The following is a 26,945-nucleotide window of genomic DNA, read 5'->3' on the forward strand; positions in this document are numbered from 1 at the left end:
AATCGGACTTCATCAAAATTAAAAACTTGTACTACAAATGACACCATCAAGAAAGAAGAAAAGCCCACAGAACAGAAAATATTTGCAAATCATGTATCTAATAAGGGACTTGTATCCATAATATATAAATAATTCTTATAGCTCAGTAATAAATAAATAACCCTATTTTTAAATGGGCAAAGGATTTGAAAGACCTTTCTCCCAGGACAATATACAAATGACCAATAAACATGAAAAGGTGCTTAGCATCATTAATCATCAGGGAAATGCAAATCAAAACCACAACAACATACCACTTCATATCCACTAGAACTGCTATAAGCAAAAAGACAGACAATAAGAGTTGGTGAGATTGTGGAGCAATTGGAACACTCGTACATTGCTGGTGGGAATGTAAAATGGTGCAAGCACTTTGACACTTCCTCACAATATTAAACACAGAGTTAACATAACAACCTAGCAGATGCACTTCTAGGTATACACCCAAAAGAAATGAAAAAAAAAATCCACCCAAAAACTTGTACATGAACCTTCATAGCAACATTATTCAAAATAGCTAGAGTGGAAACAACCCTAACATCTGTCAGTGGATAAATAAAATGTGGTCTGTCCATACAATGGAGTACTATTTAGCAATAAAAAGGAATCAAGTACTGATGTAGGCTACAACATGAATGAACCCTAAAAATATTATGTTAAGTGAAAAAAAAGCCAGTCGCAAAGGACCACAGATTGTATGATTCTCTTTATATGAAATGCCCAGAATAGGCAAGTTAGAAATTAAATTAACAGTTGCCTAGGGCTATGGGTGGGGCAGGGAGGAACAGGAAGTGACTGCTAATGGTTACAGAGTTTCTTTGGGGTGACAGAAATTGTTCTGAAATTAGATTGTGGTGATGAGTGCACGACTCTATGAATGTACTAAAAAACACTGGCTTGTAACCTTTAAACTGGTGGATTGCTTGTTATGGAATTATTGTATATCTGAATAAAGCTGTTTTAAAAAATCAGGTGGCCAGAGAAGCCCTCCCTGAGAAACTGACTTTAGAAGTTTTGACAGGGAAATGAAACATTTTCTTAGTAAAAATATATTATGAGTACATTATGGAATAGAATGAACAATTCACATACATTTTAATAATAAAACATGATATGTTAAAGAACCTTTAGGTCCACATGTGTCCCTTCACGCCCAGGTCACACAGTAGAGAGGTACTTGGGAGAACGTTTGAGAAGCAGCACAGCACAGGGTTCAAGGAGGGAATCAGAACTATCAGAGTTGGATCTTGGAATGATCAGGGTGGAAAAAGGACTAGAGTGGGCATACAGCCCACGTCCTCAGGAAGGGAGGGGCATTCTTGAGCACTGTGCTTGGGGCCTAGCCTTTGCACCTCTTGTCCTCACTTCATAGATGGGAAACTGAGACTGGGAGGGACTGGGTAATGATAATAGTAAGAAAAAGTCCACAGTCACCTGGTGGCAAATTGATCTGATGGTGAGACGTTTTGTACAGTGGTATGAGGGGAAAAGAATGATGGGAGAAGGGGGAAGATTCCAGAGATCAATGAGGATGCTTGGCAGAACTTGCTATCTCATCAGCTGTGAGCGGTAAAGATGAGGGAAGAGTCAAGGACACATCCAGTTTCCAGTTTGTATATTGGGTGAATGATGGAGCTGTTTGCTGAAATGGGGAATGCTGCCAGGCAGAAGATGGCATGCTTGGTTGGGTTGGAGGCACCTGTGGCACATCCTGGGGGTGAGGTGGGGGCTGTCAGGTTGTGTATTGATCTGGAGATCAAAAAATAGAGAGAGAAGTCTGTGCTAAGCAACAGGGTAAGTGGATGATCAGGGTTCCTAAACTCACATGTCTTCAGGAGCTTGCAGATGGCAAGCCATGAGTGCAGCAGGCCAGTGGGAGAATTACAGGTGGAGACCATGGAGAACAAGCAAGTACACTCCCTTCCAGAGAGAGCACCCCTTACTCAGCTCTAGACTATAACTGCCATGTAGAGAGTGGGAAGGGAGCATGATTAAGAACATGGAAGTTGGAGCCAGACTGCCTGGATTCAAATTCCAGCTCCCTTACAAGTTGCTTTACTTCTCTGTGCCTTGGGTTCTTTATCTGTAAAATGGGGATGATAATATAGTACCTTCCTCCTAGGAAAAAAAAAAATATATATATATGTGTGTGTGTATATATATACATATGTGTGTATGGCATATAGCAAGTCTACAAAAGTGTCAGCTATCATTATCATATGAGACTTCAGATCCAGCTGTCAGAGGGGCTACACATCTATAATGTTATGTGAAATTTACTAACCTGAAGTTGTTGGCAACTGATTAAAATTTTATTTAAATAGTCCAGAATCAAACACAATGCATATGGATGAGGTCTGCATATGGCTCTTGAGCTTCCAATTTGAGACCTCCGACAGCCATGGTAAGTTAAAGTGGGGATCGAGTGGTGGTTTTACCTAGAGAAAAGGGAAAATGAGAAGAGCTGGCCCTGGGACAGGTGGCAGAGGAGAGAATGCCTGTCTCATGATGTCCGATGCCCTGCAGGATCCCAGAAGGAGAGTTAGATGTACAGCAAGACCATGAAGAAGCTATTAAGAGTGGAAGCCTCTGGAAGGAGGGCCCAGGTCCACAGTGTGGGCAGCCATGGTCTCTGGCATGAAGACCTCCTGGAGCCTGCCAATAAGCCCAGTATCACTGGAAAGTTCAAGGTGCTGGAGCCGCCCGTGCTGGGCCATGACCTGAGGCTGGTCCTTTGCTTGGCTAACCTCACATCCTGGGTCCAGTGGGTCCAAGTCACCATACTTTACACCCACAAGCCGGTGGCAGAGATCCTGCACGAATCCCATGCAGTGAAGCTGGGGCCAGAAGAGGATAAGAACACCAGAGCTGGGTGGGACCTGGTTGGCCCAGCTCCTTTTCCAGGAGGGTTGGGGTTGGGGGCAGACTTCACGGCATCCTACATTCATTCCCAGGAAAGAAAGGGATATTTCTGAGCATTTGCAGATGAGAAAACTGAGGTTCAGAGGGGCTGAATAATGAAGATAGTAATAAAAGTACACAATCATCTAGTGGCAAACATATAATGCTCAGGTGATCCCACTTAGTATGAATATTCACACACTGAATAAATACCTGCTGGGAGCATTTCATAGTATGTGGAATATGCCCTGTGTTACCTTTCTAAAATCCAACAAATTTCAGAGCTCATCTGGCTCCAGGTGTTTGGTGTGAGAGGAATGGACCAGTAAGAGATGTTTATTAAGTGCCTACATGTGCCAGGCCCTGTCCCAAGAATTCTGCAGGCATCAGCTACAACCCACAACCACCCTCAGTCCTCTCCCTTCCCCTTTCCTCCCATATTCTTCCTCTGTCCCTGTCTTTCTCTCTCCCCTGCCCCACCAGCACATACATTCTGAAGGATTTGATTAAATAAAGACATTGTTCCTCTGAACCAGTTTCAGCTAAGTGAAACCTTGTGTGTTTTGACAGGATGTGAAAGTATGTGAAGGAGGTGTCACATACTTTTTGCTTTTCTGTCACTTATTTTTCACACAGTCTAAATCACAAAATAACACTTCACAAGGAAATGTTAATTAACATACACTTTCTCCTGGTTTTTTTCATATTAAAAGTAATACAGCTACGTAGGGGAAAGCAGGAGCAAGATGGCAGAGTAGATGGACGTGCGCTCATTCCTTCTTGTGAGAGCACGTGAATCACAACTAACTGCTGAACAATCATAGACAGGAAGACACTGAAACTCACCAAAAAACATACCCCACATCCAAAGACAAAGGAGAAGCCACAGTGAGACAGTAGGAGGGGAGCAATCACAATAAAATCAAATCCCGTAACTGCTGGGTGGGTGACACACAAGCTGGAGAACGCTTATACCACAGAAGTCCACTCACTGAAGTGAAGGTTCTGAGCCCAACATCAGACTTTCCAACCTGAGGGTCCGGCAACGGGAGGAGGAAATCCTAGAGAATCAGACTGTGAAGACTAGCGAGATTTGATTGCAGGATTTTGACAGGACTAGGGGAAACAGAGACTCCACTCTTGGAGGGCACACACAAAGTAGTGGTCGCATCAGGACGCAGGGAAAGGAGCAGTGACCCCATAGGAGACTGAACCAGACCTACCTGCTAGTGTTGGAGGGTATCCTGCTGAGGCAGGGGATGGCTGTGGCTCACCGTGAGGACAAGGACACAGGCAGAAGAACATCTGGGAAGTACTCCTTGGAGTAAGCCCTCCCAGAGTCCACCATCAGCCCCACCAAACAGCCAGGTAGTCTCCTGTGTTGGGTTGCCTCCGGCCAAACAACCAACAGGGAAGGAGCCCAGCCCCACCCATCAGCAGACAAGCGGATTAAGGTTTTCCTGAGTTCTGCCCACAAGAGTAACACCCAGCTCTATCCACCACCAGTCCCTCCCATCAGGAAACTTGCACAAGCCTCTTAGATAGCCTCATCCACCAGAGGGCAGACAGCAGAAGCAAGAAGAACTACAATCCTGCAGCCTGTGGGAAAAAAACCACATTCACAGAAAGACAGACAAGATGAAAAGGCAGAGGGCTATGTACCAGATGAAGGAAGAAGATAAAACCCCAGAAAAACAACTCAATGAGGTAGAGATAGGCAACCTTCCAGAAAAAGAATTCAGAATAATGGTAGTGAAGATGATCCAGGACCTCAGAAAAAGAATGGAGGCAAAGATCGAGAAGATGCAAGAAGAGTTTAACAAAGACCTAGAAGAATTAAATAACAAATACCTAGAATAATTAAAGAACAAACAAACAGAGATGAACAATACAATAACTGAAATGAAAAATACACTAGAAGGAAACAATAGCAGAATAACTGAGGCAGAAGAACGGATAAGTGACCTGGAAGACAGACTGGTGGAGTACACTGCCATGGAGCAGAATAAAGAAAAAAGAATGAAAACAAATGAAGACAGCCTAAGAGACCTCTGAGGCAACATTAAATGCAACAACATTTGCATTATAGGGGTCCCAGAAGGAGAAGGGAGAGAAAGGACCCAAAAAGATATTTGAAGAGATTATAGTCAAACACTTCCCTAACATGGGAAAGGAAATAGCCACTCAAGTCCAGGAAGCACAGAGAGTACCAGGCAGGAAAAACCCAGGAGAAACATCCCAAGACACATAGTAATCAAATTCGCAAAAATTAAAGACAAAGAAAAATTGTTGAAAACGAGGGAAAAATGACAAGTAACATACAAGGGAACTCCCATGAGATGAACAGCTGATTCCTCACCAGAAACTCTACAAGCCAGAAGGGAGTGACATGATATATTTAAAGTGATGAAAGGGAAGAACCTACAACCAAGATTACTGTCCCCAACAAGGATCTCATTCAGATTCGACAGAGAAATCAAAAGCTTTACAGGCAATCAAAAGCTAAGAGAATTCAGCACCACCAAACCAACTCTACAACAAACGCTAAAGGAACTTCTCCAAGTGAGAAACACAAGAGAAGAAAAAGACCTACAAAAACAAACCAATAACAATTAAGAAAATGGTCATAGGAACATACATATCAATAATTACCTTAAATGTGAATGGATTAAATGCTCCAAGTAAAAGGCACAGACTCGCTGAATGGTTACAAAAACAAGACCCATATATATGCTGTGTACAAGAGACCCACTTCAGACCTTGGGACATATACAGACTGTAAGTGAGGGGATGGAAAAAGATATTCCATGCAAATGAAATCAAAAGAAAGCTGGAGTAACAATACCCATATCAGATAAAATAGACTTTAAAATAAAGAATGTGACAAGAGGCAAGGAAGGACACTACATAATGATCAAGGGATCAATCCAAGAAAAAGATATAACAATTATAAATATATATGCACCCAACATAGGGGCACCTCAATACATAAGGCAACTGCTAACAGCTATAAAAGAGGAAATCGACAGTTATACAATAATAGTGGGGGACTTTTAACACTTCACTTACACCAATGGACAGATCATACAAACAGAAAATAAGGAAACACAAGCTTTAAATGATATAATAGAGCACATAGATTTAGTTGATATTTATAGGACATTCCATCCAATAACAGCAGATTACACTTACTTCTGAAGTGCGCACAGAACATTCTCCAGGATAGATCACATCTTGGGTGACAAATCAAGCCTCAGTAAATTTAAGAATATTGAAATCATACCAAACATCTTTTCTGACCACAACGCTATCAGATGAGAAATCAGTTACAGGGGAAAAAGGTAAAAAACACAAACACATGGAGGCTAAACAATACGTTACTAAATAACCAAGAGATCACTGAAGAAATCAAAGAAGAAATCAAAAAATACCTAGAGACAAATGACAATGAAAACACGACGATCCAAAACCTATGGAATGCAGCAAAAGCAGTTCTAGGAGGGAAGTTTATAGCTCTATCAGCCTACCTCAAGAAACAAGAAAAACCTCAAATAAACAATCTAACCTTACACCTAAAGGAACTAGAGAAAGAAGAACAAACAAAACCCAAAGTTAGTAGAAGGAAAGAAATCATAAAGATTAAAGCAGAAATAGATGAAATAGAAACAAAGGAAACAAAAGCAAACATCAATAAAACTAAAAGTTGGTTCTTTGAGAAGATAAACAAAATTGATAAACCATTAGCCAGACTCATCAAGAAAAAGAGGCAGAGGACTGAAATAAATAAAATTAGAAATGAAAATGGAGAAGTTACAACAGACACTGCAGAAATACAAATCATCCTAAGAGACTACTACAAGCAACTCTATGCCAATAAAATGGACAACCTGGAAGAAATGGACAAATTCTTAGAAAGGTATAACCTTCCAAGAGTGAACCAGGAAGAAATAGAAAATATGAACAGACCAATCACAAGTAAGGAAATTGAAACTCTGAGTAAAAATCTTCCAACAAGCAAAAGTCCAGGACCAGATGCCTTCACAGGTGAATTCTATCAATCATTTAGAAGAGAGCTAACACCCAACCTTCTCAAACTCTTCCAAAATATTGCAGAGTAGGGAACACTCCCAAACTCATTCTATGAGGCCACCATCACCCTGATACCAAAACCAGACAAAGATACTACAAAAAAAGAAAATTACAGACCAATATCACTGATGAATATATATGAAAAATCCTCAACAAAATACTAGCAAACAGAATCCAACAACATATTGAAAGGATCATACACCATGATCAAGTGGGGTTTATCCCAGGAATGCAAGGATTCTTCAATATATGCAAATCAATCAATGTGATACACCATATTAAGAAATTGAAGAATAAAAACCATATGATCATCTCAACACATGCAGAAAAAGCTTTTGACAAAATTCAACACCCATTTATGATAAAAACTCTCCAGAAAGTGGGCATAGAGGGAACCTACCTCAACATAATAAAGGCCATATATGACAAACCCACAGGAAACATCATTCTCAATGGTGAAAAACTGAAAGCATTTCCTCTAAGATCAGGAACAAGACAAGGATGCCCACTCTCACCACTATTATTCAACATAGTTTTGGTAGTCCTAGCCATGGCAACCAGAGAAGAAAATGAAATAAAAGGAATACAAATTGGAAAAGAAGAAGTAAAACTGTCCCTGTTTGCAAATGACATGATACTATACATAGAGAATCCTAAAGATGCCACCAGAAAACTACTAGAGCTAATCAATGAATTTGGTAAAGTTGCAGGATACAAAATTAATGCACAGAAATCTCTGGCATTCCTGTACACTAATGATGAAAAATCTGAAAGATAAATTAAGGAAACACTCCCATTTACCAATGCAACAAAAAGAATAAAATACCTAGGCATAAACCTGCCTAGAGAGACAAAAGACCTGTATGCAGAAAACTATAAGACACTGATGAAAGAAATTAAAGATGAAACAAACAGATGGAGAGATATACCATGTTCTTGGATTGTAAGAATCAATATTGTGAAAAGGACTATGCTACCTAAAGCAATCTACAGATTCAATGCAATCCCTATCAAATTACCAATGGCACTTTTTACAGAACTAAAACAAAAAATCTTAAAATTTCTACGGAGACACAAAAGACCCCGCATTGCCAAAGCAGTCCTGAGGGAAAAATACGGAGCTGGAGGAATCAGATTCCCTGACTTCAGACTATGCTTCAAAGCTACAGTAATCAAGACGATATTGTACTGGCACAAAAACAGAAATATAGATCAATGGAACAGGATAGAAACCCCAGAGATAAACCCACACACCTATGGTCAACTAATCTGTAACAAAGGAGGCAAGGAAGTACAATGGAGAAAAGACAGTCTCTTCAATAGTGGTGCTGGGAAAACTGGACAGCTACATGTAAAAGAATGATATTAGAACACTCCCTAACACGATGCGCAAAAATAAACTCAAAATTGATCAGAGACCTAATATAAGACTGGACGCTATAAATCCTTAGAGGAAAACATAGGAAGAACACTCTGACATAAATCACAGCAAAATCTTTTTTGATCCACCTCCTAGGGTAATGGAAATAAAAACAAAAATAAACAAATGGGACCTAATGAAACTTAAAAACTTTTACAAAGCAACAGAAACTACAAACAAGACGAAAAGACAACTCTCAGAATGGGAGAAAATATTTGCAAACGAATCAATGGACAAAGGACTAATCTCCAAAATATATAAACAGCTCATGCAGCTGAATATTAAAAAAACAAACAACCCAATCCAAAAATGGGCAGAAGACCTAAATAGACATTTCTCCAAAGAAGACATACAGATGGCCAAGAAGCACATGAAAAGTTGCTCAACATCACTAATTATCAGAGAAATGCAAATCAAAACTATAATGATTATCACGTCACACTAGTTAGAATGGGCATCATCAGATAATCTACAAACAACAAATGCTGGAGATGGTGTAGGGAAAAGGCAATCCTCTTGCACTGTTGGTGGGAATGTAAATTGATGCAGCCACTATGGAGAACTGTATGGAGGTTCTTTAAAAAACTAAAAATAGAATTACCATATGACCCAGCAATCCCACTACTGGGCATATACCCAGATGAAACCATAATTCAAAAAGACACATTCACCTCAATGTCCATTTGCACCACTATTTACAATAGCCAGGTCATGGAAGCAATTTAAATCCCCATCAACCGCTGATTGGATAATGAAGATGTGGTACATATATACAATGGAATATTATCCATAAAAAGGAACGAAATTGGGTCATTTGTAGAGATGTGGATGGATCTAGAGACTGTCACACAGAGTGAAGTCAGAAAGAGAAAAACAAATATCGTATATTAACCCATATACGTGGAACCGAGAAAAAGGGTACAGATGAACCAGTTTGCAGGGCAGAAATAGAGACACAGATGTAGAGAACAAACGTATGGACGCCAAGTGGGGAAAGTGACGGGGGTGTGGGGTGTGGTGTGATGAATTGCGAGATTGGGATTGACATATATACACTAATATGTATAAAATGGACAACTAATAAGAACCTGTTGTATAAAAAAATAAAATAAAATTCAAAAAAAATATAATACATATTCATTAAAGATTTAGAGAGCAGAAGGGAAAGATCACCTATGATCCTGCCACCCACCTACAAATTGTTAACGTTTTCCTTCCAAATTTTTAATGCCTGTTGCTTTTTGAAAAACAGTTCTGGGGCTTCCCTGGTGGTCCAGTGACTAAGACTCTGTGCTCCCAATGCAGGGGGCCCGGGTTTGAGCCCTGGTCAGGGAACTAGATCCCACATGCCACAACCAAGAGTTCGCATGCTGCAACTAAAGATTCCACATGCCACAATTAAAGATCCTACACGTGGCAACAAAGATCCCATGTGTTGCAACTAAGATACACTGCAGCAAAATAAATAATTTTTTTTGGTTCCAAAATAGGGTCTTTATATTTTTATTAAAATAAAAGATATTACAGAATATAAGTCCAGTAAAATTTCCTTTTTTTTAATTTAAAAAGGAAAATTAAACGAAAGAAAAGAATCTGTTAAAATGTTTGGTTCTATGTATGGTCACCAAAATCTATAATCAATTTGCTTTCAGTCAAATATACACACAGATAGAGACATAGACACAGTAAATACACACACACACATACACATTCTATATAATGTTTAAGATATTAGGAACATCAAAATATATTTGTGTATGCTTCTCAAACTGGGCTTCCTATTGTCTTGGATATATGGTGCTGTATCATTCCATGTTATATAAATTAATGCACTATTTATATTAACTCGAAGTTATTATGGAATAGAATGCAAAATTTGCACGCATTTTCTAGCACTCAGAAATTATCAAACAAATATTAAGGAGTTGATTAATCAATGAATTAGGTTTTTTTAACATCTTTTTTGGGGTATAATTGCTTTACAATGGTGTATTAGTTTCTGCTTTATAACAAAGTGAATCAGTTATACATATACATATGTTCCCATATCTCTTCCCTCTTGCGTCTGCCTCCCTCCCACCCTCCCTATCCCACCCCTCCAAGCGGTCACAAAGCACCGAGCTGATCTCCCTGTGCTATGCGGCTGCTTCCCACTAGCTATCTACCTTACATTTGGTAGTGTATATATGTCCATGCCTCTCTCTCTCGCTTTGTCACAGCTCACCCTTCCCCCTCCCCATATCCTCAAGTCCGTTCTCTAGAAGGTCTGTGGCTTTATTCCTGTCTTACCCCAAGGTTCTTCATGACATTTTTTTTTCTTAAATTCCATATATATGTGTTAGCATATGGTATTTGTCTTTCTCTTTCTGACTTACTTCACTCTGTATGACAGACTCTAGGTCTATCCACCTCATTACAAACAGCTCAATTTCGTTTCTTTTTATGGCTGAGTAATATTCCATTGTATATATGTGCCACATCTTCTTTATCCATTCATCTGAAGATGGGCATTTAGGTTGTTTCCATCTCTGGGCTATTGTAAATAGAGCTGCAATGAACATTTTGGTACATGACCCTTTTTGAATTATGGTTTTCTCAGGGTATATGCCCAGTAGTGGGATTGCTGGGTCATATGGTAGTTCTATTTGTAGTTTTTTAAGGAACCTCCATACTGTTCTCCATAGTGGCTGAAGCAATTCACATTCCCACCAGCAGTGCAAGAGTGTTCCCTTTTCTCCACACCCTCTCCAGCACTTATTGTTTCTAGATTTTTTGATGATGGCCATTCTGACTGGTGTGAGATGATATCTCATTGTAGATTTGATTTGCGTTTCTCTAATGATTAATGATGTTGAGCATTCTTTCATGTGTTTGTTGGCAGTTTGTAAAAGCCTGCCAAAAAAAGGAAAACAGTTCTAATGATATCACAAACACTCATTAGTGCCCTGCTCCTTTCATATTACATTGTAATTTAAATATTTTTATAAGCTCTTCATTCACATCATTTGAATGGATGTATAATCTGTAAACAAATATATGGTGATTTATTTCATCTTTTCCCTTCTTTTGGGTAGTTATCAGCTATTGCTATTTCTAAAAAGCACTAAAGTAAACATCTTGGTGAAAAAAATCCCCTTTTTTTGATCTAGATTTTGGACTGTTTTGTTAGACTACATTCACAAAAATGGAATTACTAAGACAAATTGTATAGCTATTAAATATAAATAATTTATTAAAATTTATAATTTTTTAAATTAATAGGCTTTTTTTTTAGCAGTTTTGGTTTCAGAAAAAATGAGCAAAAAGTCCAGAGGGTTCCCATATACCCCTCACCACCTCCCATATTTCCCTATTATTAGCATCTTGCATTAGTGTGGTACATTTGTTACAGTTGACAAGCTAATACTGGTACATGTTATTCTTAACTAAAGTCCATAGTCTACATTAGGGTTCACTCCGTATTGTACATTCTGTGGGTTTTGACAAATGTATGACATGTATCCATCATTAGAGTATCATACAGAATAGTTTCACTGCCCTAAAATTCCCTGTTCTTCACCTATTCACTTCTCCCTCCCTCATCTCAAACCCCTAGCAACCACTGATCCTTTTACTGTCGCCAAAGTTTTGCCTTTCCCTAAATATCATAGAGTTGAAATCATACAGTGTGTAGCCTTTTCAGATTGGTGTCTTTCACTTAGAAATAAGTACTTAAGATTCCTCATGATTTTTTCATAGCTTGATAGCTCATTTTTTGTTATCACTGAATAGTATTCCTTTATATGGATATATCACAGTTGATTGATCCATTCGCCTACTGAAGAATACCTTAATTGCTTCCAAGTTTTGGCAATTATGAATAAAGCTGGTATAAACATCCATGTACAGGTTTTTTTTTTTTTTTTTTTTTTTTTTTTTTTTTTTTTTTTTTTTTGCGGTGCGCGGGCCTCTCACTGTTGTGGCCTCTCCCGTTGCGGAGCACAGGCTCCAGATGCGCAGCCTCAGCGGCCATGGCTCACGGGCCCAGCCGCTTCGCGGCATGTGGGATCTTCCCGGACCGGGGCACGAACCTGTGTCCCTTGCATCGGCAGGCAGACTCTCAACCACTGCGCCACCAGGGAAGCCCCATGTACAGGTTTTTTTGTGAACATGTTTTCAATTTATATGGGTAAATACTAAGAAGCATGATTGCTAATGGTGTGATAAGAATATGTTTAGTTTTCTAAGAAACTGTCAAAGTATCCCAAAATGGCTGTAACACTTTGCATTCCCACCATCAATGAATGAGAGTTCCTGTTGCTCCACATCCTCTCCAACATTTTGTGTTGTCAGTGTTTTGGATTCTTGTAATTCTAATAGGTATGTGGTTGTATCTCGTTTTAATTTGAAATTTCATAATGATGTATGATGTGAGCATCTTTTCATATGCATCTGTACATCTTCTTTGGTAAGGTGTCTGTATAGATCTTTTGCCCATTTTTTAATCATGTTGTTCATTTTCTTATTGTTGAATTTTAAGAGTTCTTTGTATATTTTGTATAATTGTCTTTTATCAGATGTGTCTTTTGCAAATATTTTCTCCCAGTTTTTGGCTCACCTGCTCATTCTCTTGACAGTTCTTTCACAGAGCAGAAGTTTTTAATTTTAATAAAGTGCAATTTATCAATTTTTTATTTCACGGATCATACCTTTGGTATTGTACCTAAAAATTCAGTCATCATCATACCCAATATTATCTAGGTTTTCTCCTATGTTATTGTCTAGATGTTTTATAGTTTCACACTTTACATTTAGGCTTATGATCCATTTTAATTTCATTTTTGTAAAGGGTATAACATATGTGTCTAGAATCTTTTTTTTAGTGTGGATATCCAGTTGTTCCAGCACCACTTATTAAAAGGACAATCTTTTCTCCATTGCTCCTTTATCAAAGATCAGTTGACTATATTTGTGTGGATCTACTTCTGGGCTCTATTTTGTTCCACTGATTTGTCTATTCTTTCATCAATACTACACTCTTTTGATTACTGTAGTTTTATAGTAAGTCAAAGTCAGGGAGTGTTAATCCTCTGATGTTCTTTTCCTTTAATATTGTGTTGGCTTGTTGGCTCTTCTGGGTCTTTTGCCTCTTTTCATAAATCAGTTTAGAATCAATTTGTTGATATCCATTAAATAACTTTCTGGGATTTTGATGGAATTGCCTTGACTATAGATCAAGTTGGGAAGAACTGACATCTTGACAATATCAAGTCTTCCTATCCATGAACACGGAATATCTCTGCGTTAATTTAGTTACTTTTTTATTTCTTTCATCAGAGTTTTTTATAGTTTTTCTCATGTATATACATATCTTCTACATATTTTGTTAGATTAATGCCTGAGTTGTTCACTGTGGGGGTGCTAATATAAATGGTATTTTAAATTTCAAATTCCACTTGTTTAGTGCTGGTATATTTAAAAAAGTGATTGAATTTTGTAAATTAACTTTATATCCTGTGACTTTGCTATAATTAGTAATTAGTATGATTACTTCCAGGAGTTTTTTATTATTGATTCTTTCAGATTTTCTACATAGATAATCATGTCATCTGTGAACAAAGACAGTTTTATTTCAAAACTGTCCAAATATGTATACCTTTTATTTCCTTTTTTGTCTTTTTGCCTTAGCTGGGACTTCCAGTCCAGTGTTGAAAAGGAGTGTTGAGGGAGACATCCTTGCCTTTTTCCTGTTCTTAGTGGGAAAGCTTTGAGTTTCTCACTGTTAAGTACGTTGTTAGCTATCAGTTTTTTGTAGATGTTCTTTGTCAAGTTGAGGAAATTCCTCAGCTATTCCTAGTTTGCTGAGAATTTTAATCATGAATAGGTATTGGATTTTGTCAAATGCTTTTTCTGCATCTACTGAGATGATCATGTGACTTTTCTTCTTTAGCTTATTGATGTAATGGGTTACATTAATTGATTTTTGAATTTTGAGGCAACCTCGTATACCTGAATAAATCCCACTTGATCGAGGTATAGAATTCTTTTTATACATTGTTGGATTAAATTTGCTAATATTTTGTTGAGGATTTTTGCATCAATGTTCATGAGCGATATCAGTATGTAATTTCCTTTTCCTGTAATGTCTTTGTCTGGTTTTGGTATTAGAGTTATGCTGCCCTCATGAAATGGTTTAGGAAGTATTCCCTCTACTTCCATCTTCTGGAAGAGATTGTAGAGAATTGATGTCATTTCTTCCTTAAATGCTTGGTAGAATTCACCACTGAACTCATCTGGGCACAGTGTTTTCTGTTTTGAAAGGTTATTCACTATTGATTCTTTGATTTACTATTGATTTCTTTAATAGATATAGACCTGTTCTGATTGTGTGTTTCTTATTCTGTGACTTTTAGCAGATTCTGTCTTCAAGGAATTGGTACATTTCATCTAGGTTATAAAATTTGTGGGCATAAGGTTGTTCAAAATATTCCTTTATTATCCTTTTAATGTCCATGGGATCTATAGTGATGTCCCTCTTTCATTTCTGATATTAGTAATTTGTGTCTTCTCTCTTTTTTTCTTATTTAGCCTGGCTGGAGGCTTATCAGTTTTATTGATCTTGAAAAAAAAATCAGCTTTTGGTTTTGGTGACTTTCTCTTTAGATTTCTTGTTTTCAATTTTATTGATTTCTCATCTAGCTTTTTTCTAAATTTTATTTCTCTCCTTTTGCTTACTTTGGATTTAATTTGTTCTTTTTCTAGTTTCTTAAGATGGAAATTTAAGATTTATTGCTTTTAGATCTTTCTTCTTTTCTAATATATGCATTCAGTGTTATAAATTTCTACCTAAGCACTGCTTTGCTGCATCCCACAAATTTTAAGTTATATTTTCATTTAGTTCAAAATATTTTTGAATTTCTTTCAAGATATCTTCTTTAGCCTAAGTGTTATTTACAAGTGTGTGGTTTAATCTCCAAATATTTTGGAGTCTTCCAGTTATCTTTCTGTTACTGATATCTAGATTAATTCTCTTGTGGTCTGAGAGCATACATTGTATAATTTTTATTCTTTTAAATTTGTTAATGTGTTATTCATGGCCCAGAATGCGGTCTTTCTTGGGAAATATTCCATATGAGCTTGAGAAGAATGTGTATTCTGCTCTTGTTGGATGAAGTAGTCTATAATTATCAGTTATATCTAGTGGTTGATGGTGCTGTTGAGAACATTTATTCTAAGAAAAGGGTCTCAGTTTTTATTAGATTGTTGGTGGAGTCCATGACCTACAGAACTTCAAGGAGCTCTGTTCTGAATATTGTAAGGAGTAGTCTTTCTCCTCCCTTCTCCCGTGGTCTGAACTAATGTCCAAAGCTCTGTCCATGTGCATAATTGGGAGCATCTGGTGGTTCTTCACTCTGGAGCCTTAAAATTTGTACTTCTAATAAGTTCCCAGGAGATGCTGATGCTACTGGTCCCAGGACCACACTTTGAGAACAACTCATCTCCCACCATGCAAGGAGTAAATGATATAACATATATAAAATATTTGGTATAATTCCTACCACTAATGAACATTAAATGTATGGTAGTGATTGTCAGTATTGTTGGTATTATTATAAGCTGGGGATAATAATATTTGCTCATGGGATTGTTGTAAGGATTAAATGAGTTAATCCATGAATGTGCTTCCAAGTGCCCCAGACACTTTAATCCCTCAGTAAAAGTCAGCTTTTAAAATGATTAATTATTACTAGTACTGTAGTAAGGGTTCTCCTAGTAATGGCCTGCTGGACTAAGGGAACCCATAAAAACATGGTAGAACTTTGACACATGGATCAGCTATGGGCATTCAAGAAGCATCGACTATATGCAAAGCTCTTGGGGAACAGAGAGTTTGAATCCTTTAAGGATCTTTCCCACAGATTGAAAACTCAGATGCCTTTGGAGGCAGGAAGGAAACAGAAATAAAGGAAGCAGTAGCGATAAGGCAGTAGGGGATGGTAGAGCCTGAGCAAACTGGAAATGACATGTTGTACCTAAAAGAAAAAAATGTACAGTGGTCAAATATATATATGTGACTAACAATCACCTATGGCCTGTGGTGACCCATGCTCAAAAGAAGAGACTGCATGCGACTTCCCTGGTGGTGCAGTGGTTAAGAATCTGCCTGCCAATGCAGGGGACATGGGTTTGAGCTCTGGTCCGAGAAGATCCCACATACCATGGAGCAACTAAGCCCGTGTGCCACAACTACTGAAGCCCACGCGCTCTAGGGCCCCCATGCTGCAACTATTGAAGCCCACACACCTAGAGCCCGTGCTCTGGAACAAGAGAAGCTACCGCAGTGAGAAGCTTGCACATCACAATGAAAAGTAGCCCCCGCTTGCCACAACTAGAGAAAGCTCGCATGCAGCAACAAAGACCCAAAGCAGCCAAAAATAAAAATGTATATACAAGTAAATAAATAAATTTATTTTTTTAAAAAAAAGAAGGGACTGCATAGGCAGGTTGGTTGTGGCTGATGAGAGAGAGATGGAAATGGCCAGAACCACAGGAGCTCAGTAGGCAAAGGGCACAAGATGATTGAGTAAGGGCATCAGTGAAGCCTTTCCACAGTTGGTGAGCCTGACTGGAACTGCGCCTTAATGGGGAGAGAGGATTTGGAGAAGCTGTGAGGAAGTTGGCCTCCTCACTGAGTTGGAAGCTTGAGGTAGGCCTTTGGCCTCCCTCTTCTCTGCACTAGCACATAGTATGTGCTCATTAAGCAGTGAGTGAATTCCTGATGGGATAAATTGTTGATGGAGTGAGAGATTTCCTTTTGGAATGATTGGGGGGATTTTAAACACATCTCCAGAAGCTCTTAGAGAGACAGTCTGCTGTCATCGTAGCTGACTGGCCTGAATTTGAATCCGACCTTATCTTGGAGCCTTGATTTACTTGCTATGTGACACTGGACAAGAAATTACCTTCTCTGAGCCTTAGCTTTCTTAATCTGTGAACTGATGATAGTAATTACTATCTCAGATTGGTTGCAAGGATCATAGAGGGTATAACTATGAATTTAGCCTTCCCTTCCTTTTCTAGGTTCTTTGAAAAAGAACATCAGACTCCCAGTTCCCACCTCTGCTTTCCCTTCCAGAGAAAAAGATCCCAATTGCAATATCTTACCCTCAATATAAGGAAGACCTGACAGAGGACAAGAAGATCCTTTTGGCTGCCATGTACCTTGTCACCAAGGGAGAGAAGCTCCTGGTGGAGAAGGACATTACTCTGGAGGACTTCATCATTATTAAGGTGACTCCTGTAAGCTGTTCCTGGCAGGCCTCCGTCAGAGCTGGGGGAGGGCATCAGAGGCTGGGGGTTTGTACTTTTAGCTCTGGCTTCAGCTCTCAAAGGTTGGAATAAGTGGTGTGGATGCAGGAGTATGGATATAATGATAGATCTCAGTAATGGGGTAGGTGGAAGCAAGGGGTAGACAAGTTTAACTCCCCATCCTCTGACCCAGCCAAGATCATGGGTTTCCTGGGAGAATGGGGAGGATGGGGGTTGACTTATGGGTACTGCCCCTCCAGGTGCTTGGCCCAGCCACGGTGGGGGTGGAAGTGATGGTGGTCAACCCCCTCTCGGAGAGAGTGCAGGACTGTATGCTGATGGTGGAGGGCAGTGGCCTTCTCCAGGGACAGCTCAGCATCGAGTAAGTGTCAGCCTGGGGTGGGAGGGCTGCTTATAGCCCTTCCTTATAAAATGGGCCATAAAGACACTGCCAGCAGGGGGAAGAGGGAGAGATTCTGGATCCCCAGGAACCAGCCCACTGCCTAGACACATCAGCCTTTCTTCATTTATTCATTTCTTTATTTAATAATTAACTTATTTGGTCATATAACTTGTCCACTCATTCACATTCATATTTTCTTTCATTTATCCATTTACTTATTCATTCACTCACTCTTATTCATTTACTCTCTCCTTCACTCATTCATTCACACTTTTTTTCATGTTTTCACTCATTCATTCATGTATTTATCTACTCAGCTCAGTTTTGACTTGTTCATTCATCCACTCATTCTTCCTTTAATTTGCTCACTCATTTACCTATTCATTCACTCATTCATTCATGTATGCATTCATCCACACATATTCTATTTATCAGTGTACTCATTTACTTACTTATTCTCAATCATTCACTCATTTATTCATTCATTCACTCACTCACACTCATCTGGTCCTTCATCATATTGGCCTGTGCTCTGACCCACCTGTCAGCTGTTGGGAACACCAAGATGAACAGATGCGGTTCTGCCTGAAGAAGGACTCTCAGCAATATATGGCTCTTCAAATGAAGACAGTGTGATTTGTGCAAAGGGATGGACCCTCAAGGTCCAAAAGCTCAGAGATAGCCCTTGAGTTGGGATTGGGTGGGACCAGGGGAAAGCCCCAATGGAGCTGGTATTTAAGCTGGGGCTTAAGTGATGAATTGAGGAGATTTTCAGGGATCAAGAAGGATGGACAACTTCCCAGTCAGAGGTCTCCATGGCTGGTATAGTCAGGGAAGGTCTCCTGGAAGAAGAAAAACTTAATCTGGGCCTCAGATGTAATTGGAATGGGAAGGGCACTCTAGGTAGGACGAACAGACCAGACAAAAGCCCAGAGGAGGGGAAGTGTAAGGTATGTTCAGGGCACAGGGAGGAGACTAGCCTGACTGGTTGAAAGAAGCAAGAAGTGGTAGAAGGGATAACTAAGCTGAAGCATATTGAAAGGCTTGAATGTTAAGCCACAAGGTGTGACCTTGATCCTAAGTGCTCTGGAGAGCTGTGGACTGGCAGACCAGGTTCAGGAAGGAGACAGAGCTGAAGGTCTGCCTTTCTCCCATCTCCCCAGTGTGCCCAGCCTGCAGCCCCAAGAGAGGGCCTCAGTCCAATTCAACATCATCCCCTCCAAGAGTGGCCCAAGGCAGCTGCAGGTGGACCTTGTCAGCTCCCACTTCCCAGACATCAAGGTCTTTGTGATCATCCACGTGGCCACAGCCAAATTATGGGCCATGGGGGGCCAAGAGTGGAGGAGATGTCCCCTGTTCTCCTCCTGTCCACCTCTCTGCCCTTCCCATATGGGAGCCAGGAGGTCTGGGTTCCAGTTCTGATTCAGCTTCTGCCCTACTCTGTGAACTTGGGCAAGTCCTTCCCCTCCTGGGCCTCAGTGTCCCTATATGTAAAATGAGGTGTTAGACTCAGTAACCCTTAAACTTTTGGACAATGATGGATGATATAAGGAGCCACTACCACCTTCATCTCATCACCCTCATTGCTGATGGACTAATGGACTGAGAGTCACAGTAACCTTGGCCCACCCAGCTGTGCCACCTCCTGCCAGCCAGTTCACCGTCACTCTGGCTGACCCCTGCACTATCCTTGCTTGTCTCTCAACTCTTCAATGCTCTGACCACAGCAAGATCAAGAATATTCTCCAAGCTCTGACAGAGAACCCAAAAGTTTTGGCACTGACACCTAAATATCCCTCAACACTCCTGTCTTACACAGAGGGGACAGTCTAGCCTATGGCCACGGGGTAAGCTAGAGACAGAGCTGGGGCCCTTGTGCATGCCATTTACATCAGCAAAGTTTTACCCCAAAGTCATGTTCCTGAAAAGCATTGGGTTTAAAGTGATGGGAGAATTTCCCTCAATGAAGACACAGGCCCAGCAACTGGAGGTGGGGAGGGGGAACGTGTGGGGAAGGGAGTGGTTACTGCTGCCTGAAAGAAGCTGAAGAAAGAGGAAGGACCATCAAGCCCAGCTGAGTTTGGGGATAGAGCCCCAAATCTGATCTAGCTATGGTCATCAGGGATCTCGTACAACAAACCCAGCTACACCCAATGTTCATTTACTTCTTTGGAACCAGAACAGTGTTGCCTTTGAAAAACATCCCCAGCAGCTTACCCTACACACAATCACTCTCTTAGCATCAAAGCAGAACAGAGACTACTAGGATGAGGACAAGAGTGGAGACCATCAGGCCCTGAAGATAACTGCATCAGACATAGAAATCAGCTCCGAAATGCTCTAGATAGCCAAGGAATTATAACTAAGCATGCAATTTAAATAATCTGAACGACAACAAAACAGGCACATCTGCAGTGAGACGTCTCCTGGTCATGACTCAGGTGAGAACAATTCATGAAGGGGGTCAGGCAAACACACAGACTTTTGCATGACCTTTGTGACCTAAGCCTTAATGAAGACATTTCTCTGATGATTCCACACAGCATGGGGACAGCTTGGAGAATCCAGATGAGTGGATGCATTTAATGAGTCAGGCCCTCAGCTCCAGGACTCCTCTCCAAACCATCCAAAGGTTTTGGTTGCTGATCCTGTATAAAAAGGGCAGCTGGAGGTTCAGAGCAGGCAGCCATTTCCTCAAATTTGAGCAACAGGAAGGAGCCTTGGGGGCTGAAGTCAACAGGAGGCCATCTCCCACTCTTAGTACAAAGGACACACCTGTCAGGAGGGAGACCGAGATGGTCTCCCCTTGGGGGGGCCCCAGACACCTCACTCTCCCCACAAACACCAACTGCCCGTCTTCCTTAAGCTCGGCTGTCATAGGCTGAGTTTCCAAGGAAGCTGAGTCTGAGATGGAGCTTAGGGTGCAGGGTGTTGACTGAGGGATGACATTGGGATCAACCCCCATGGAAGGGAGGGGGAGGAAGAAGGAGGAAGGAACCAGAGGAGAAATCGGCCCATGATTCAGGCCCAGTGAAGCCTGGGTGCACCCCACGGGCAGCTCTGAAGCTTGTATGGCCTGTCAGAGTGTGTGTATTTGAATAAGAGAAAGTAGCTGAAGGTGATGGGGTCACCTGCCGGGTAGCTGCATCTCCAGTTCAGCCCCCTTGCCCTCGCACCTCTCAGCTGGGCCGAGGTAGCACTTCACTGGGACCAAACTGGCCTCACAGGTCCTTCTAGCTCCAGCTGAAAGCAGAAGCCACTGCAGCAGCCAGTGAGAATACTCTGGTCAGGACTGGGATAGGTGGGGACATTGAGTGAAGATAGCCCAAGGGGGACTGTGGATGGAAATGCTACTTTTGAAGCTGCAAAGAAAAATGTGCAGGTAGGGATTACCTGTCAGTTGATAGGGCAAAACCTTGATAGTGCCCTTCATGGAGGAAGGCAGAACACATAGTTTAAGACTGCAAAACCTTAGAGTCAGCTGGCCATGGGGACCCAGAACGACACCAGCAACCTGAGACTCAGGCCCCCCCCTGCTTCCTTTAAGTCCCCTTGGTCTCTTAAATGCTGCCTTCAGGGACGCTCTTGACACTGAGTTAGGTCATAATCTGGCTTTCACATGCCAGAGAAGCCTTTAAAACAGCAGTTGGCTAGCTTTTACTGTCAAGGACCAGATAGTAAATATCTGGGGCTTTGCAGACCATATGGTCTCTGTTCCAACTACTCCACTCTGCTGTCATTGTGTGCAAGCAGCCATAGACTAGGGGTAGACAAATGAGTGTGGATGTGTTGCAATAAAACTTTATTTACAAAAACAGGCAACAGGCCAGGTTTGGCCCACAGGTTGGGCTTTGCTGACCCTGCTGCAGAACAACATGTTGGTTCAGCTGCTTGCTCCAGGACTGAGTCCTGATGCCAGGGTATACCAAGCCTAGGATCAAGCCCAGACTTGAACTGAGGCCAAGCCCTGAGCAAACCCCACAAGGAAACTCAGATGAGGTTCCAGCTTGTGCTCATGACATTAGATAGAGCCATCACTATCCATGACTGCCTAGACTTAGTCATGACCATGATGCTAGAATGAGTCCTATACCTTGACCTCACACTAAGTCCTGGCTCCTACCACAGCTAACCCATGACTTGACTGGCCCTAGATCAAGCCCTGACCCAGCCCCAGACATTCCTGGCCCCAGACTGAGCTTCAATCCTGATATCTGATTGAGCCCTGAACCCAGGTTGAACCCTGGTCCCAAACAGAACTCTGGTACCGGACTGAGCTCTGACCCCACCCTGAGCCCTGATCCAGTCTCATTCCAAGTCCTGATCTCAATCAGACCCCAGCCAGATTGAGCTCTATGCCTTGGATTTCTCATCCAGATCTGAGTTTCTCAAATGGGGGCCCACACACCCCTCCAGGATATTTGATGTCACTGGGCAAACATGACCTGTCTTCTTGCACCAGGTATCTGAACTCACCTTCCTTTCCCTTTGAGGTACTTGGGCAGAAATATTTGAGAAGCATGGTGAACCACTGGATCCTCACATCTGTGTCATGCTGTGAGAGTCTGCACTCACAGCCCAGCTCTCCAGGAGTAAATATAAAGGCCTGGCAGCTGACCAGGGCCCTCTCTCCACCCCTGTGCATTCACTTCTCTTACGCATTTGCCAAGAGTGGAAGGAGCTCTGCTAAGCACCTGATACCAGAGCAGGAGGTCATCTCCTGCTCTTAGTATAAAGCACACTCCTGTCAGCAGGGAGGCTCCATACGTCATCCAAGATGGTCTCCCCTTGTGGGAGCCCCAGACACCTCACTCTCCCTGCGAACACCAACTTCCTGTCTTCCTTAAGCTTGGCTGTCGCAGGCTGAGCTTCTCAGGAAGCTGAATCTGAGATGGAGATTAGGGTGCAGGGTATTGACTGAGGGGTGACCTTGGGATCAACCCCCAAGGAAGGGAAGGGGAGGAAGAAGGAGGAAGGGGCCAGAGGAGAAGTCGGCCCATGATGCAGGTCCAGTGACAGCCTGGGCGCACACCCATGGGCAGCTCTGAAGCTAGAATGACCTGTTAGAGTTGTTCCAGGCTTAGCTGAGATGGCTGGGCCTTTCTATGCTTCCATCTGTCACCAATTCGCCTCAGAAGGGGCGTGACTTTTGGCGACTCTACAGCCAAGGCCATCCCTGAAGTGGCCGACAGCTGAGGGTCATCTGCGGGAAGCACTTCTAGCAGTTGGAGCAACAAACCCTTCACTGAAGGAAAGTCTGGACAGCACATCTGCATGTCCACCACACCTGCGATCTGTTCAATGCAAGGACAGAGCAGTCAGATTCCAAGTTCCCTGCACTCATGGGGATTACCTTCCAGGTGGTATACAGAGGTATTCAATACATTTTTAAAGGTATAAAAAGTAAAATGAGAAATACAAGTAAACAAGCAAATTCGTAAATAAATAAGTTAATTCAATTTAGTGACACATGACAAAAAGAAAATAAAACGGAAGGCCACCTCTCCCCAAATGGTGGGGAGTTAGATTGTGGCATCAGAGAAAGACTTTCTGAGGAAGTGACGTTTAAGCTGAAATTTCAATAATGACAATAAAATAATGATTAAAAGCCAAATTAGTGTGTTTCCTGGAGAGTTCCTTACATGCCAGAAACTGTTTCAAGGGCTTTGCACATATTAATTTATTTAATGGTGGTAGAGCCCTGGGCAGTGTCCTAACCAGGTGATTTCTGCTATGACATAGTTGCTGTATGTTCCTGTTACCAGTCACTGTGTGACAAACCAACCCATACCTTAAGGCTTAAAATAATGACCATAATTATTTTGCTCATGAATCTGCAATTCAGGCAGGGCTAGGTAGAGATAACTCATCTTTGCTCAACTTAGTGAAGCTAAGGTTTTACAGCTCAAAGGCTAAGTCTGGGATAATCTGAAGGCTTGTTTACTCATACTTCTGGTGGTCGATGCTGGCTGTTGGCTGAGTCCTAAGCTGGGCTGTGGGCTGGAACACCTACCTACTACCTCTCCACATGGCCTGGGCTTCCTTACAACATGATGGCTGGATTGCAAGGGGGAGCATCTCAAGAGAGAGAGTCAGATGGAAGCCATGTTGCCTTTATGATCTAAGATTGGGAGTCACCAGTGTCACCTCTGCCACATGCTCTGTTCATCAGAGAAGTTCAAAGGGAGAGGAAGTAGACCCAATCCATAATAAAAAGTGGAAAGATTCTGGAAGAGCTTGTAGGGCTGGAAATACTGCTGTAGATATTTTTGGAAATACATGATCTGCCATACTGCTTCCTGCTGCCTGCTTCCTAACTCTCTGGAGACTCATGGAATCCCGTATTGCCCTCTGTCTGGTCTGTCTGTTAGCATCCTCTCTAATTTCTACTCCATCCCCTTTTGCTTAAGCCAACAAAAGTCAGTTTCTTTTGCTTGCAACCAAGAACCCTGACTCATAAAGCAGTGAGGTGGAAAAAAGCATGATGAATCCAAGGGACAAAGTGAAAGCCAATGTACCCAAAGTGACTTGCAGCTCAATACCTTCTTCTTGACATAGGTCAGTGGCCCTGACCTACAATTCCTAGATATCAACCAACAAGGGGGATTCAGAGGCCAGTACCTTGACTCTGACCACTTCAATAGCTTCTCATTTGTGTCATCTTTGCAGTTTCTGTATGCCTAAAAGGCTGTCCCTCAGAAAGATCCTTGACATTCTATTTATTGGTCTGGCAGAGTGGGTTTTAAGACTCTTTTTCTTTATCTCCACCAAATTTTTACATGCCTCTCTGTAGTCAGTCCCCTTCCCTCAATTTATGACTCTTTTTAAATCGAAGCAAAAAAGACAAAGGGATGATTGTGGTAGTGGTGGTGCTTGTATTTGTCAGGGTTCTCCAGAAAAATAGAACCAATAGGATGTAGATATCAGACTTGTCAGCCTCCATAGTTGTGTGAGCCAATTCCTTAATCAAATGCATTTCTATGTACTATCAATGAATAATCCAAACCAAAATTTAAAACATATTCACAATGGTAAAAAAAAAAAACTTAGATGTAAATTTAATAAAACACATGTATTTATATGCTGAAAATGACAAAATGCTGGTGAAAGAAATCAAAGAATATCTAAATAAATGGGGAGACATACCATGTTCATAGATTGGAAGACCCAACGTAGTTAAAAAGTCAGTTCTACCCAAAATGATACACAGGTTTAACGCAATTCCTATCAAAATCCCAGCAAGGAAAATTGATAAATTAGACTTCATCAAAATTCAAACGTTTGCTCTGCAAAAGATCCTGTTAAGAGGATGAAAAAACAAGCTACAAACTGGGAGAAAATGTTTGCAAACCACATATCTGACAAAGAACTAGTATTCAGAATATATATATAAAGAATTCTCAGAATTCAACAGTAAAAAAAAGAGTAATCTAATTAAGGAAATGTGAAAAATATATAAACTTTTCATTGAAGAGGATACAGATGGCAAGCACATGAGAAGATGTTAATGTTATTAAACATTAGGGAAATGCAAACTAAAAACACAGTGAGATAGCACTATATATCAACAAAAAGGCTTAAAAAACAATAGTGACAATGCCAAATGCTGGGAAGGATACTGAGAAACATGATAACTCTTACATTGCTGGTATATATGTAAATGTTACAGCTACTCTGGAAAAGAGTTTGGCAGTAAAACACACACACACACACACACACACACACACACACACACAACCAACATATAACCCAAAAATTGTACTCCTGGCACTTATTCCAGGAAACGAAACCTGTGGTCACAAAAAAACCTGTACATAGATGTTTATAGCAGCTTGATTTGTAGTAACCACAAATTGAAAACAACCTAGATGTCCTTCAACTGGTGAGTAATCCATACTGTGGAATACTACTCAGCAATAAAAAGGAACAGACTATTGACACATGCAACACCTGGAGGAATCTCCTAGAATTATGCCAAGTAAAAAAAGCCAATTCTAAAATGTCACCTTCTGTACAATCCCATGTATAACCATCCCTCAGTATCTATGGGGGATTGGTTCCAGGACCCTTCTTAGGTACCAGAATCCAAAGATGCTCAAGTCTCTTATATAAAAATGACATCGTATAGTCAGCTGTCTTCATCCAGTGGTTCTTCACCCATGAATTCAACCAGTCGCAGAATTTCAATACACAGTTGGTTGAATCCATGAATGTGGAATCCGTAGATGCAGAGAGCCAACAGTATACAACATTCTTGAAATGACAAAATTATAGAAATAGAGAACAGATTAGTGGTTGCCAGATGTTAAGGAGGTAGTTGAAGGAGAAATAGTGAGTGTGGGTATAAAAGGGCACAACAAGGGTCCTTGTAATGGAATGTTCTCTCTCTTGACTGTATCATTGTCAATATCCTGGTTGTAATACTGTACAAGATGTTTTGCAAGATGTTACCACTGGGTGAAACTAGGTAAAGTGTCTGTGGGATCTCTCCATATTGTTTCTTACAGATGCATGTGAATCTATACTTATCTGAAAATAAGAAGTTTAATGTAAAAAATAGTTGATTGAGGCTTCTTTTGTTGTCTGACATTTAGTCTATCCTTGAGAATGTTCAGTGTGTGTTTGAGAAGAATGTGTATTCTGTTGCTGTTGGGTGTTCTATAGACCTGTTAGGCCAACATAATGATAACAGCTGCTTTGAAGTCTTGTTCTGCTAACTCTAACATCTGGGCCCCCTCAGAGATTATGTGTATTGACTGCTTTTCTTCTCTGTGGAAGTTACACTTTGCTGGGTGTGTGTGTGTG

At 40.9% G+C, this 26,945-nt stretch overlaps 1 protein-coding gene across 1 annotated transcript in view; it reads left to right on the forward strand.

Moving 5' to 3' along the window:
• Positions 1-23,336, forward strand: part of TGM6 (transglutaminase 6) — a 65,810-nt gene extending 42,474 nt beyond the window's left edge. Inside the window, 5 exon segments of the mRNA XM_060124772.1 lie at positions 2,566-2,883; positions 17,556-17,719; positions 17,998-18,119; positions 19,304-19,477; positions 23,276-23,336. Of these exon segments, the coding sequence (XP_059980755.1) occupies positions 2,566-2,883; positions 17,556-17,719; positions 17,998-18,119; positions 19,304-19,477; positions 23,276-23,336 (839 nt within the window).
• The last annotated feature ends 3,609 nt before the right edge of the window (positions 23,337-26,945 follow it).

The sequence above is a fragment of the Lagenorhynchus albirostris genome, chromosome 15 (assembly GCF_949774975.1).
Source record: "Lagenorhynchus albirostris chromosome 15, mLagAlb1.1, whole genome shotgun sequence".
Taxonomy (NCBI): domain Eukaryota; kingdom Metazoa; phylum Chordata; class Mammalia; order Artiodactyla; family Delphinidae; genus Lagenorhynchus; species Lagenorhynchus albirostris.